Genomic DNA, 9,768 nt, shown 5'->3' with positions numbered 1-9,768 from the left:
TGGGCGGAGCCGCCGGCCCCGCTCCGCCGTGCGGCTGCAGCACCGGGAGCGGCGGCGCCGAGGGCGCTCGGGGCGCTCCAGCATGGGCGCTCGCTGCCTCCTCGGGCTCCTGCTCGCCGCCTGCTCCGGTTTCCTGCGCCCCGGCCCCGGCTGCCTCGCACGTAAGTGGGGCCGCAGTCCCGGGAGTGGCCGCTCCGCACTGCGGGACCGCACCCGCCGCCCCGGCCCCGCACCCCCGAGCCGTCCCAGCTCCCCGAGCCGCCCCCGGCCTCCCCGTTCTCCCGTGCATCCTCCGTTGTCCCCCGAGCATCCCCCGGCACCTCCCGGTGCACCCGTTCGCGTCGTCCCCAAGGTCATCGCCGGACACGGGCGGCCGGGAACCCCCCCTCCACCCCCCCCACCCCCACCCCGCGCCCTGCCCGGGGCCGCCCCGCCGCAGCCCCCCCCCCCCGGCGGCACCGCACCCGCCCGGATCCTCCGGGGCCCGGGGGATCCGGGATGCCCGGGGATGCCCAGGGATGCCCAGGGGTGCCCCGGGCACCCGCCCCGCTGCATCGCATTCCCGAGCCCGGCGCGGCCCCGCGTCCGTACCGGGGAGGGGGTTCGGGTCCCGGCACCCCCGGCCCGGCCCGACCCCTTGTCCGGGCACCCGGGAGGGCGGGGGCAGCCCCGCGGGAGCCGGCCGGGGCTCCGCCAGCACCTCGGCCAGCGCCGCCGGCCCGGCCCGGCCCCGCCGCGGGGCTGCACCGGGCTGGTCCCGGGCCCCGGTGCGGGAGGGGCTGGGGAGCGTCTGCCCGGGCACGGGGCCGGGGACCGGCAAGGCCCTGGCCTCACCGAGCAGCTCTCTGCGGCCCCTCTGAGCTGCGGCCCTTGGCCCCTTCCCCCAGGGCAGGGGTGGCCCGGGACCCGCTGGCTGCGGGGGATGGAGGCGGGGGACGATGCAGGCAGGAGGCGATGCGGGCAGGGGCTGATGCAGGCAGGGGGCGATGCAGGCAGGGGGCGATGCAGGCAGGGGGTTATGGAGGCAGGGATGATGCAGGCAGTGGGCGATGGAGGCAGGGATGATGCAGGCAGGGGGTTATGGAGGCAGGGGGTGATACAGGCAGGGGGTATGGAGGCAGGGGGCGATGGAGGCAGGGGGTTATGGAGGCAGGGGGTGATGGAGGCGGGGTGATGCAGGCAGGGAGCGATGGAGGCAGGGATGATGAAGGCAGGGGGGATGGAGGCAGGTGTGATGCAGGCAGGGGGTGATGGAGGCAGGGGGCGATGGAGGCAGGGGGCGATGGAGGCAGGGGGCGATGGAGGCAGGGATGATGGAGGCAGGGGGCGATGGAGGCAGGTGTGGTGCAGGCAGGGGGTGATGCAGGCAGGGGGTGATGCAGGCAGGGGGGGGATGGAGGCAGGGGGTGATGGAGGCAGGGGGCGATGCAGCATGGGCGCAGCGCGGCTGCCCTTCGCCCTGCAGTGAGGGCTGGGGGTGCAGCAAACGCTTCTGGGCTCCCTGGGCTCTGCTCGACCCATCCCGGGGGGCCCTGCGAGGGGTTCGGGGACCTCGGCCTCGCCGGAGCGTCCTCTGCAGATGTCGCGAGTTTTTGCACGGCCCCCCCCCGGCCTCCCACGCGGGACCCTGCGGGGCGGGGCGGGGGGGGGGGGTGTCCCGGTGCCCACGTCAGTGCGGAGGCTGCTGGTGCGGGCGTCGGGGCCCGCAGAGGTGTGTCAACTCCGCTGCAGTGGGAGGGGAGAGCGGGAGCTGGACCCGCTGCGCCGCCGGACGCGGAGCCCGCAGGGTCCGCAGGGTCCCCAGAGCCCGCAGGGTCCGCAGGGCCGGGCCGGGGTGGGGGGGCTGCTGCGGGGACACCGCCCAGTTCAGTGCCCCGAGCCCAATTCCCAGCCCCACTGTCCCCGCAGGACCCTGCTACGATGAGCTCGTCGCTCCCCTCTACTCTTCGTCCATCGGTGCCTCCTCCAGATACAACATCTTCTACTCGGCCAGCTTTGCTCGGCTGCACAGTGAGTCCCCCCCATGGGACCGGGGTGCAGATGAGGTGGGGGGGGCCAAGGGCAGGGAGTGCCCCCCCACAAGGTCTTGTCCCACGAGGGGCTGAGGAGTCCTCGGGTGCCCACGGCAGAGCCCTCAGCATCCCCTGGGGGTGGGGGAGACCTGATGTCCCACGGCCCTCCAGCTCCCACCCGCAGCGGGGTGCTGCAGTGGGGCTGAGCAAGCAGCCCCCGCTCAGCTGGGAGCCGCTGGGTGCTGGGCTGTGGGGCCGGCTGAGCCCGCTCCCCCCCACAGGCACCAGCGGCTGGTCCCCCGACCCCCGGGACAAGCAGCCCTGGCTCCAGATCGACCTGATGCAAAAGCACCGGATCAACGCGGTAGCTACGCAGGGAACCTTCAACACCTATGACTGGCTGACGCGCTACATCGTGCTCTATGGAGACCACCCCACCAGCTGGAAACCCTTCTTCCAGCAGGGCAGCAACTGGGTAGGTGCTGCCAGGGCACCCGGGGGTCCCTGCGGGTGGGGGAGCAGAGATCCCTGGCCCAGCGCGAGGTGCTAATGGTGGCCCTTCATCCCCAGACGTTCTTTGGGAACGTGAACGAGAGCGGGGTGGTGCGGCACGACCTGCACTACCCCATCCTCGCGCGCTACATCCGCATCATCCCGGTGGCCTGGAATCCACGCGGGAAGATTGGGCTGCGCCTGGGCCTCTACGGCTGCGCCTACCGTGAGTACCCGGCTTGGGGGCTCCGGCAGCCCTGCGCGGGGTGGGACCCTGGCCTGGCTACCCGTGTGGCAAGGAGCCAGCTCCTGGCTCCGGCACGCCCAGAAAACCCTTTCCCAGAGGGGATTGTGTCCAAGCGGTCTGCAGTCATTAGCTCTGGCATAAACTATAGCAGAAAGGAGTGTTCCCCGTGCCAGGGCACCTGCTGCTGCGGGCAGTGATGTGGCTGGGGCTGCTCTGCTCTCCCCAGGGTCCCACGTGCTCTACTTCGACGGGGATGACGCCATCTCCTACCGCTTCCGCGCCAAGAGGATCAGCACCCTCGAGGATGACATCTCCTTCAACTTCAAGACGCTGGAGCAGGATGGGGTGCTGATGCATGGGGAGGGCTCACAGGGCGACTACATCACGGTGGAGCTCAAGCAGGCCCAGCTCCTCCTGCACATCAGCTTAGGTGAGCCGGGGCCAGGGGACCGGGGAGGGGCGCGAGGCCGGGGGGCCACTGGTTGAGGCTGCCCCTCCCCAGGCAGCAGCCCGCTGCACGCCAGCGAGGGCCACACGACGGAGGCGGTGGGCAGCCTCCTGGATGACCAGCACTGGCACTCGCTGCACATCGAGCGCTACGGCCGCCACATCAACCTGACGCTGGACGGAGAGGTCAAGCGCTTCCGCTGCCACGGCACCTTCGACCAGCTCGACCTTGACACCGAGGTGGGGGCAGCAGGCGGGGACCTGCCGGGATGCTGACCCGTGGCATCCCCCGGCAAGAGGCTGACCCCCTCCCTCTGCCTCCCAGCTCTTCTTTGGGGGGGTGATCGACCAGGACAAGCAGCACCTCACCTACCGGCAAAACTTCCGGGGCTGCGTGGAGAACATCATCTTCAACGGGGTCAACATCGCTGACCTGGCCCGGCACCGGAGACCCAACATCCGCTTTGAGGTCCAGCCCTGGGTGTGGCCCCTTCCCCGGGGGTTCTGTCCCTGCTGTGGGGGCAACACCTTTCCTGGAGGAGGGACAGGTCCTCAGCCCTGTGGTGGGGTGACCCCTTCCCCAGGGCCGGGCTCCCCCCCGCTGTGGGGTGACGCGAGGCCGGGCAGTGGCCGTGCTCAGCTGAGTGGCGCCGCATCGACCGCACAAGGTCATCCCTGGCCCGGGGCACCCACCCAGCACTGCCAGGCAACGGGATCGAGCCGGGGCGAGTGGGGCCGGAGCTGTGGGAATGGCGGGGGGGTGTCTCTCCACCGCAGGAGCATCCCCTCCCTCACCACCTCCCACGGTCTCCCCCAGGGCAGCGTGGGCCACTACTGCCAGGACCAGCTGAACACCCCCATCACCTTTGCTGGCATCAACAACTACGTGCGGGTGCCGGGGATCCCGCGGAGGAACCGCCTGGCCGTCAGCTTCCGCTTCCGCTCCTGGGACACTGCCGGGCTCCTGCTCTACACCAGTTTTGCCGACCGCCTGGGCTCCCTGGAGGTGGTGCTGAGCGAGGGGCAGGTCAACGTGTCCATCGCCCAGCCCGGCAAGAAGAAGCTGGAGTTTGCCGCAGGTGGGCTGGGGAGCTGGCACGGGGCCGGGGGCTGGTCTGGCGGCGGTGCCTCCCCACGCACCCTCCTCTCCCCACGCAGGGCATCGCCTGAACGATGGCTTCTGGCACTCGGTGCAGCTGGTGGCACGTGACGGCTCGGCCGTGGTGACCATCGATGATGACGACGGTGCCGAGTTTCGGGTGGCGCACCCCTTCCAGCTCCGCACTGGCAGCCAGTACTTCTTTGGAGGTGGGCGGCGGGGCGGGGGCCGGGGGCGATGGGTGCCGGGGGGCCGCTCACCCTGCTGTGCCTTGCAGGCTGCCCCAAGCCAGCCTCGGTCACCGGCTGCCGGTCGAACCAGACGGCCTTCCACGGCTGCCTGCAGATGCTGAACGTGGACATGCAGCCCGTGGACGTGGAGCTGCTGGTGCAGCACCGGCTGGGGCAGTACTTCAACGTGCTCTTCAACGTCTGCGGCATCACGGACAGGTATCGGTCTGGACAGGAGTGCTGGCTGAGAGCGGGCAGGGGCCGGGGGCTGTGCCGGTGCAGGGACAGGAGCCCTCTGCTCCCTCAGGTGCACCCCCAACCTGTGCGAGCACGACAGCCGCTGCGTCCAGTCCTGGGATGACTTCGTGTGCATCTGCGACCTGACGGGGTACAAGGGGGAGACCTGCCACAAATGTGAGCCCGGGGCCTCATGGGTGGGGGGACAGGATGGGCACCCATGGCTCCGCCGGCTGCCTGGGGCTCCCCTCGCGCTGAGCCCAGCCCCGTTTGCCTCTTCCAGCCCTTTACAAGGAGTCGTGCGATGCTTACCGGGTCAGCGGGAAAACCTCAGGGAACTACACCATCGACCCGGACGGCAGCGGGCCGCTCAAGCCCTTCACGGTGTACTGCGACATCCGAGGTGGGGGCGGCGTGGGAGGGCATGGGGGTCCCTCTGCCCAGTGCCCCAGGGACCAGTCCCCACCTGTGCACTGGGGCCAGAGCAGGATGAAGGGAGCGGGGACATCCCGGGGGGGCTGGTCCTAACAGCCCCCCCACCTTCACAGAGGACCGGGCATGGACCATCATCCGGCACAACCGCCACTACGCCACGCGGGTGACGGGCTCCAGCGTGGACCAGCCCTACCTGGGGGCCGTGGAGTATTGGAACGCCTCCTGGGCCGAGGTCTCGGCGCTGGCAAACGCCTCCGAGTACTGCGAGCAGCGCATCGAGCTGCACTGCTACAGCTCCCGCCTGCTCAACACCCCCTGTGAGCGCCGGGGGTAGCGGGGCCGTGCCGTGGGGCCGTGCTGTGGGGCCGTGCCGTGGGGCCGTGCCGTGGGGCCGCGTGCTCACCCTCCTCTGTGCCCTCAGCCGGGCTGCCCTTCAGCTTCTGGATGGGCCGACACAACGAGCGGCACTACTACTGGGGGGGCTCGCGGCCGGGCATCCAGCGCTGCGCCTGCGGGTTGGACAAGAACTGCGCCGACCCCAAGTACTTTTGCAACTGTGACGCCGACCACGCGCTGTGGTGAGCCGGCAGGGCCTGCGGGACGGGGCTGCGGGACCGGGGCTGCGGGCAGACGCTGGGTGTTCAGGCAGGGGTTCAGGCAGGGGCGCGGGCTGGTGAAAGGGCAGAAGCCCCTCACGGGCCCTCCGAACCATGCGTCATTTGCAGGAGGGCGGACAAGGGTCTGCTGACCTTCGTGGACCACCTGCCCGTCACCCAGGTTGTGGTCGGAGACACCAACCGCTCCGGCTCCGAAGCCCAATTCCTGCTGGGTCCCCTACGGTGCTATGGAGACCGTGAGTGACCGGATCTGCAGAGGGTCCCCTGCCTGCAGAGGGCCCATGCCCCCGGGGTCCCATGCCTGTGGGGGCCCACGCCCATGGAGGGTCCGTGCCCATCCCTCACCACCCCTCCTGCTCCCCACAGGCAACACCTGGAACACCGTCTCCTTCAACAGGGGCGCAGCCCTGCTCTTCCCCACCTTCCAGGCCAACCACAGCCTCGACATCTCCTTCTACTTCAAGACCACCGCCTTGTCTGGAGTCTTCCTGGAGAACCCCGGCTCCCGAAACTACATCCGCGTTGAGCTCAACAGTATGGGCGGGTGGGGGGGTGCGGAGGCGTGGGGGGCGGTGGGACCGGGGGACTCCTCCCGACATCATGTCCCCACAGCCACCAGGGACGTGGTGTTTGCCTACGACATCGGGAACGGGGATGAGAACCTGACGGTGCGGTCGGTGGTGCCCTGGAACGACGATGAGTGGCACCAGGTGAAGGCTGAGCTCAACGTCAAGCTGGCGCGGCTGCGGGTGGACAAGCTGCCCTGGGTGGTGCGGCAGGCCCCCCCACAGAGTTTCGTCCGCCTGGACTTCGACAGGCCCCTCTACGTTGGTGAGACCCCCCAGCCGTGTCCCCACGTCCCCAGGTCCCCACGTGCCACAGGATGCTGAGTCTCGGCCCCCCGCTGCAGGTGCGGCGGAGCACAAGATGCGCCCGTTCCTGGGGTGCCTGCGGGCACTGCGGATGAACGGGGTGACGCTCAACCTGGAGGGCAAGGCCAACGAGACGGAAGGCGTGCGGGTCAACTGCACTGGCCACTGCCAGGACCCGCCGGTGCCCTGCCAGAACAGCGGGCTCTGCGTCGAGCGTTACAGCCACTACAGCTGCAACTGCAGCGTCTCTGCCTTTGACGGGCCCTTCTGTAACCACGGTGAGCAGGCGCCTGCCCGCACTGACGGTGGGGACCCTTCCCGGGACCGGGGAGAGGATCCGGCACCCCCGTCACCCCGCGGATCACCCTGCAGACATCGGCGGGTACTTTGAGGAGGGCACCTGGGTGCGGTACAACATCCTGCCAATGTCGCTGTACGCCGCCCGTGAGTTCGCCAGCATCGTCAGCAGCCCCTGGCAGCCCCTTCCTGGCTACAACCTCACCAGCGAGGAGGTCAGCTTCAGCTTCAGCACCACCTCGGCGCCTGCTGTGCTGCTCTACGTCAGCTCCTTCGTCAAGGACTACATGGCCGTGCTCATCAAAGATGATGGTGAGGGCAGGGCTCCCTGCCCCCGGGGCTCACCCAGAGCCCACGGGCACCTCCCCAGGTGCTGGGGCCGCACAGGACCCTCCTGCACCCTGATGCCTGTCACCAGCCTTTCGGAGGGGCTGGATTTGTCCGCGGAGAGCCCCGTCCCTGCTGACGGCCCCGCTCTGCCCGCAGGGAGCCTGCAGCTGCGCTACCAGCTGGGCACCAGCCCCTACGTCTTCGCCCTCACCACCAAGCCGGTGACGGATGGGAGACCCCACCATGTCAACATCACCCGCCTGCACCGCACGCTGTACACCCAGGTATGGTGCTGGGGGACCCACCCCGTTGGGGGCCGGGGGGCTGCGGGGCTGGGGCTCAGGCTGGGAGGGGGCATGGGCAGGGTGCAGGAGGTGGAGGAGGCTCAGCGGGTGCTGACCTCGTATGCCTGCCCCCCAGGTGGACTATCTCCCCGTCATGGAGCAGCAGTTCTCCCTGTTTGTGGACAGCAAGCTGGACTCACCCAAAAACCTGTACCTGGGGCGCGTGATGGGTGAGCTGGGTCCTGCCCTCGGCCGCCCCCTCCCGTGCCGGGACCCCCGCGGGCACCAGGGTCTCCTCTGCCCAGCACAGTCCTTGTCCTCTGCGGGGATGAGCCTTCTCCTTCTGTACCCCCACAGAGACCGGCGTGATCGACCCCGAGATCCAGCGCTACAACACGCCCGGCTTCTCAGGCTGCCTCTCGGGGGTGAAGTTTAACAGCCTTGTCCCCCTCAAAGCCATCTTCCGCCCCACCAGCGTCCTGCGGCCCTACAGCATCCGTGGGGAGCTGGTGGAGTCGAGCTGTGCCTCAATGCTCCCCCTCACCACCATCCTCATCCCCCCCGAGATGGACCCATGGTACATGGGCACAGGTAGGTGCCGTGGTGGGACCCCAGCAGGGCAGGAGCCCCCCGAGCCTCCCAGCAAGCGTCAGCTGCGGAGGGGATGCTCCAGCACGAGACTGCGCTGCAGCCCAGTCTCACTGCCCGCTCTGTCTCCGCAGAGTTCCCCCACGTCCACGATGATGGCTGGATCGGGATCATCATCGGGTGTAAGTGAAGCGCCCAGCCGGTCCCCCCCACCTCTGCCCTGGCCCCCCTGCCCCTCCCCAGCCCCTCACTGCCGCCTTTCCCCCCCCCCACAGTCGTGACCTTCCTGCTCCTCCTGCTCGGGGGGCTGCTGGTGCTGCTGTACTTCTACTACCACCGCTACAAGGGCTCCTACCACACCAACGAGCCCAAGGCCGTCCAAGACTACGGCGGCGCTGCCAAACCACTGTCGGTGCGCAAGGACCAGAACCTGCCCCAGATCCTGGAGGAAGCGAAAGGGGACTAGCGGGGCCGGGGGGTGGGACGGGCTCGCAGCCCCCGCAGCCCTGGGAGCCGCCCAGGGACGAGCGAGCGTCGCGGGACCAAAGGGCCGAGCACACCTGAACTGCCAACACTTGCCTCCGGACCGGACCGGACCGCACCGACCGCCAGCTCCTCCCCGCGGCCGCCACCGACCCGGCCCCGGAGCGCAGCCGCGACCCGCCGAGCCCTGGCCCCGCTCGCCCCGGGCACGCCAGCAGCCCCCCACACCAGAGGCAGGCTGCTGCCTCCCACCAGCTGCCAAATCTGTCCCGGAGCCCACCTTCCCTTTCGCAGGGGAGCACGCCGGGTGCGCCCGGCTGCCGCCACCCCGTTAGCGCCGCTCGCGCGTAGATTACCCGCCGCTTTGCTCGCTTAGCCAGAGCCACGAAGGAAGCCACGCAATACCCAGCCTCGGGGCACAGCCCTGGGGCGCGCCGAGCAATACCCTGCCCATGCGGGCGACGGCCGCCGCTGCCGCGCATGACGCCACCGCACTTTGCTGAGATGCTGCTTTCATACAATCAGGTACGGATCCTTTCTACCATTTTTGTTGCTGGATATTCTACTACACTCTGATTTTTTTATTCTCTCGGTTTGTATAAAAAACCAAACGGAAGCTCCTGTCGGGTGTTACGTTCCGCGTGTCGTGGTACGTGGTCTGTAGTTTGCTACTTCTCTGTACGAAGTGCCGGTCCTGCCGATTACCTCCAGCCCAGGGAAAGCTCCTGTTCACTCGCTGTATTGTGGTAAGACGACGTTACAGAAATGCATTTATCTACCCAAAGGCCTAGCTCCACTGGGCACTTTATTTTTAAAAAACCTGTTTTGTTGAATGAGATGTGAAGATATTCAAATAAAGGCAGAATGACGGCGTTTGACACTCCCCAGCCTTCGCTTCGGCAGCCTGGGCATGCCGGGGCAGCAGCTCCTGTCCCCGCTCCACGGCTCAGCCTGCACCCAGGGGAGGGACCGGCGCCGACAACAGCAATTCCCACTCCCGGAGCAGGATGCGGGATGTAGAGAGCCGGGGCTGGATGCAGCTCAGCCTGCTGCTACCCTCGTACACACACGAGCGCGTCCCGCTCCCCCACTGCGCAC

At 68.8% G+C, this 9,768-nt stretch overlaps 1 protein-coding gene across 1 annotated transcript; it reads left to right on the top strand.

Annotated features, from left to right (window-relative positions):
* On the top strand, positions 1–9,554 carry CNTNAP1 (contactin associated protein 1). Its single transcript, XM_075775200.1, has 24 exons — positions 1–161; positions 1,909–2,010; positions 2,294–2,487; positions 2,583–2,730; positions 2,978–3,181; positions 3,254–3,438; positions 3,524–3,667; positions 4,016–4,277; positions 4,357–4,506; positions 4,575–4,746; positions 4,835–4,941; positions 5,048–5,167; positions 5,313–5,516; positions 5,621–5,777; positions 5,925–6,052; positions 6,183–6,350; positions 6,429–6,647; positions 6,727–6,966; positions 7,061–7,297; positions 7,472–7,599; positions 7,736–7,829; positions 7,957–8,190; positions 8,322–8,369; positions 8,463–9,554. Exons 1-24 carry the CDS (start codon positions 83–85, stop codon positions 8,651–8,653), a joined length of 3,915 nt encoding a protein of 1,304 aa, XP_075631315.1. The 5' UTR covers positions 1–82; the 3' UTR covers positions 8,654–9,554.
* The last annotated feature ends 214 nt before the right edge of the window (positions 9,555–9,768 follow it).

This window comes from Balearica regulorum, chromosome 24, assembly GCF_011004875.1.
Source record: "Balearica regulorum gibbericeps isolate bBalReg1 chromosome 24, bBalReg1.pri, whole genome shotgun sequence".
In the NCBI taxonomy this organism is placed as follows: domain Eukaryota; kingdom Metazoa; phylum Chordata; class Aves; order Gruiformes; family Gruidae; genus Balearica; species Balearica regulorum.
This window is presented reverse-complemented; position numbering and strand designations above follow the sequence as displayed.

Bases quoted from the DNA above. Each gene is read 5' to 3' on its own strand.
- CNTNAP1 (XM_075775200.1), top strand. From the start codon at position 83: ATGGGCGCTCGCTGCCTCCTCGGGCTCCTGCTCGCCGCCTGCTCCGGT. The intron at 4,942-5,047 runs GTGAGCCCGGGG...TGCCTCTTCCAG, and splicing joins GGGGGAGACCTGCCACAAAT to CCCTTTACAAGGAGTCGTGC. The intron at 5,778-5,924 runs GTGAGCCGGCAG...CGTCATTTGCAG, and splicing joins GACGCCGACCACGCGCTGTG to GAGGGCGGACAAGGGTCTGC.